Here is a 2,333-nt window from a genome sequence, read left to right on the forward strand (position 1 = left end):
CCATTTCGCCCTTCCACAAATAAGAAGTGGATCTTATTTGTGGAAGGGCGAAACGGGCGGTGACTATGAGAGGCCTTCATTATAGCCATCCTTCTCTATCGCATGGATTTCTATGGCTTACTTTATCACTCTCACGTAACTTCAGATAGACCATCGGTACTTTCCTACCCGGTATATTTCAATTTCCAAATATTATCTATCCTGCTGTTTAACTCCCCACTAAAAATAAATTTACCTATTTATTTTTAAACAATAACTAATGTACTGCGTTTGTTCATGGAAATTGTTCGCGGCGTGTGACATTTCAATGGGCATTTAATCAATGGAAATATTCGATATTTATTTTACGCTACAAATAAGTTTGAATCTGAGATAGCTCCGCCCACAAATGCGGACTGGATCAAGAGAAACGCTCCAAGTAGTCGTTGTTCCAAAGCGCAGCGTCTACGTCCTATGCTTTCTAGTGGAATGCATTCTTTCCCAATCTCGTGCAGCTTTGCCTGAGTCAGAAACACAAACTTATTTGTCGGTCTGTAAACTGAAACGGTTAAATTTACCACGATTTAACAAAAGTACCTATTCTCTTGATAGTCCACAGATTTATGTTTTTCAAGAATTTAAAAAAATCGTGTAAAAATAAAATAGTTGGGGATGAAACAGTGACAGTTACTCCTAGAACTATTTTTCATGTTGGATTTGAAGATATCTCGAAAAAATACATCTACCACTTTCCTTTAAGGTTTAAGGGATAGTTATCTCCCTCCTTTTCGTATGAAATTTTTAAATAGTTATGTCAAATGTTATAACCATCTCTTTTGGTTATATTATATTATACCGAGTCATCCTAGAACAACGACCTTTTCCCAAGATTTGGAAGGGAATGCTAAACTCTCACTTCAGAAGTGATTTGATATACAATAACTGTTGATGGTGGAAGTTTACCTGTTCAGGTCCCGTGAATTTTTTCCCGTCCCTGACCATGTTGGCCAGCCAGAAGGTCCGCCTATATAGGTTGAGGATGAGACACAACGTGGTATCGGCCACCTCCTCCACACCGTACCCGGGCACATTGCACACCGCTATCCCCAGCTCGCCGGCCGCCTTCACGTCGATATTGTCGACGCCACTGCCGATACGCACTATGATGCGGAGAGTCTTGAACTTCTCCAAGTCCTCCTTGGTAAGGATGATGGTGTGCCACATGAGCGCGCCCACGGCCTCGTTCAGCACCTTCTCGTGTATCTCGCTGGTGCTCTGCGCGTCACAGAAGGCCACGGTGGCAACGTCCTTGAGGATGGGCATCTCGATGGAGCAATCGCGACCGTCCAGCAGCGCCACCAGGGGTCGCGCCTGCATTGGTCCGTTGGAGATGGGACCGCGCGATTCGAACCTAGGCCTTTTTGGCATCATTTTCCGTTTGTCCATTGAGGAACGCTCACCAGATCACAAGGAACTAGCCACTAGCCGCCGCACATGCACCAGCACTGCACCTCACACTCCGCCACTCGCACCACCGCACTCCTCGGCGTCGCCCGCCTGTTCGGGCCGCGGCTTCTTCTTTCGGTTCCCCGGCACCCCGACGACCACTGCTACCGCGACGTCGACCCTTAGGTTACGCTTCGCGGCTGAAGATACGATCCATTGTCGCACATGAAGATGGCCTGCAACAAAAAAAATGATAAATAATGATTTATTAGCACTAACAATAATAATGATAATGATAATAATGTTAATAATTTTTAACAAATATAATGAAAAATAGTACAGAAAAAGACTAAATATTTTAGGAATCTCCATTGCCTTTTCTGCTATAGTTAGTATAATTTGATATCGAAAGAAAAACACAATATTCCAGTCTCAATCTGGTTAAACAGTGTGTAACTTTATGGGGGTCAGTTCTTTTAGGAGTAATAGTACCTACGTGTCCCCCTGACTACGTATCTGAAATTCTTTTTTTATGCACTTTAATTTTTGCTATCAGGTTTGTTTGTTGATTTATTTAAATCAGTTGTTAGAGGGGAACAGTGGAAAATAATTTAGTAAAACAGATTGCTTTTGCATGGCTCAGCGACTTGTTATTTTAAAGTCGTCATATTTTTTTTGATATCAATGTGGACGAAGCGAGGAACATTAAAAATACATTCTATTGTTTTTAAAACAATTAATTTATTTACGAGATTTATTATTTATTAACCAATATCGGTAACTACGTACCTAGTTGATATGAAATATTTTATAAAATCGTTTTAAGTTTTTTCAAACAATTATGTGTTACTATTTTTTTTAAACAGTGTATGTATTTAATCTGTGAATCTCAATGTCAATGACCTCTG

The 2,333-nt window shown here is 40.9% G+C and overlaps 1 protein-coding gene across 1 annotated transcript; it reads right to left on the reverse strand.

Annotated features, from left to right (window-relative positions):
- Positions 1-942: 942 nt before the first annotated feature.
- Positions 943-1,657, reverse strand: LOC111692929 (C-terminal-binding protein-like; the record flags this gene model as incomplete). Its single annotated transcript, XM_023457058.1, has 1 exon — positions 943-1,657. A coding segment is annotated over exon 1 (483 nt), but the record flags the coding sequence as incomplete, so codon positions are not given.
- Between the last annotated feature and the right edge of the window lie 676 nt (positions 1,658-2,333).

Source organism: Anoplophora glabripennis, unplaced genomic scaffold (genome assembly GCF_000390285.2).
Source record: "Anoplophora glabripennis isolate ALB-LARVAE unplaced genomic scaffold, Agla_2.0 scaffold5123, whole genome shotgun sequence".
Lineage (NCBI taxonomy): Eukaryota > Metazoa > Arthropoda > Insecta > Coleoptera > Cerambycidae > Anoplophora > Anoplophora glabripennis.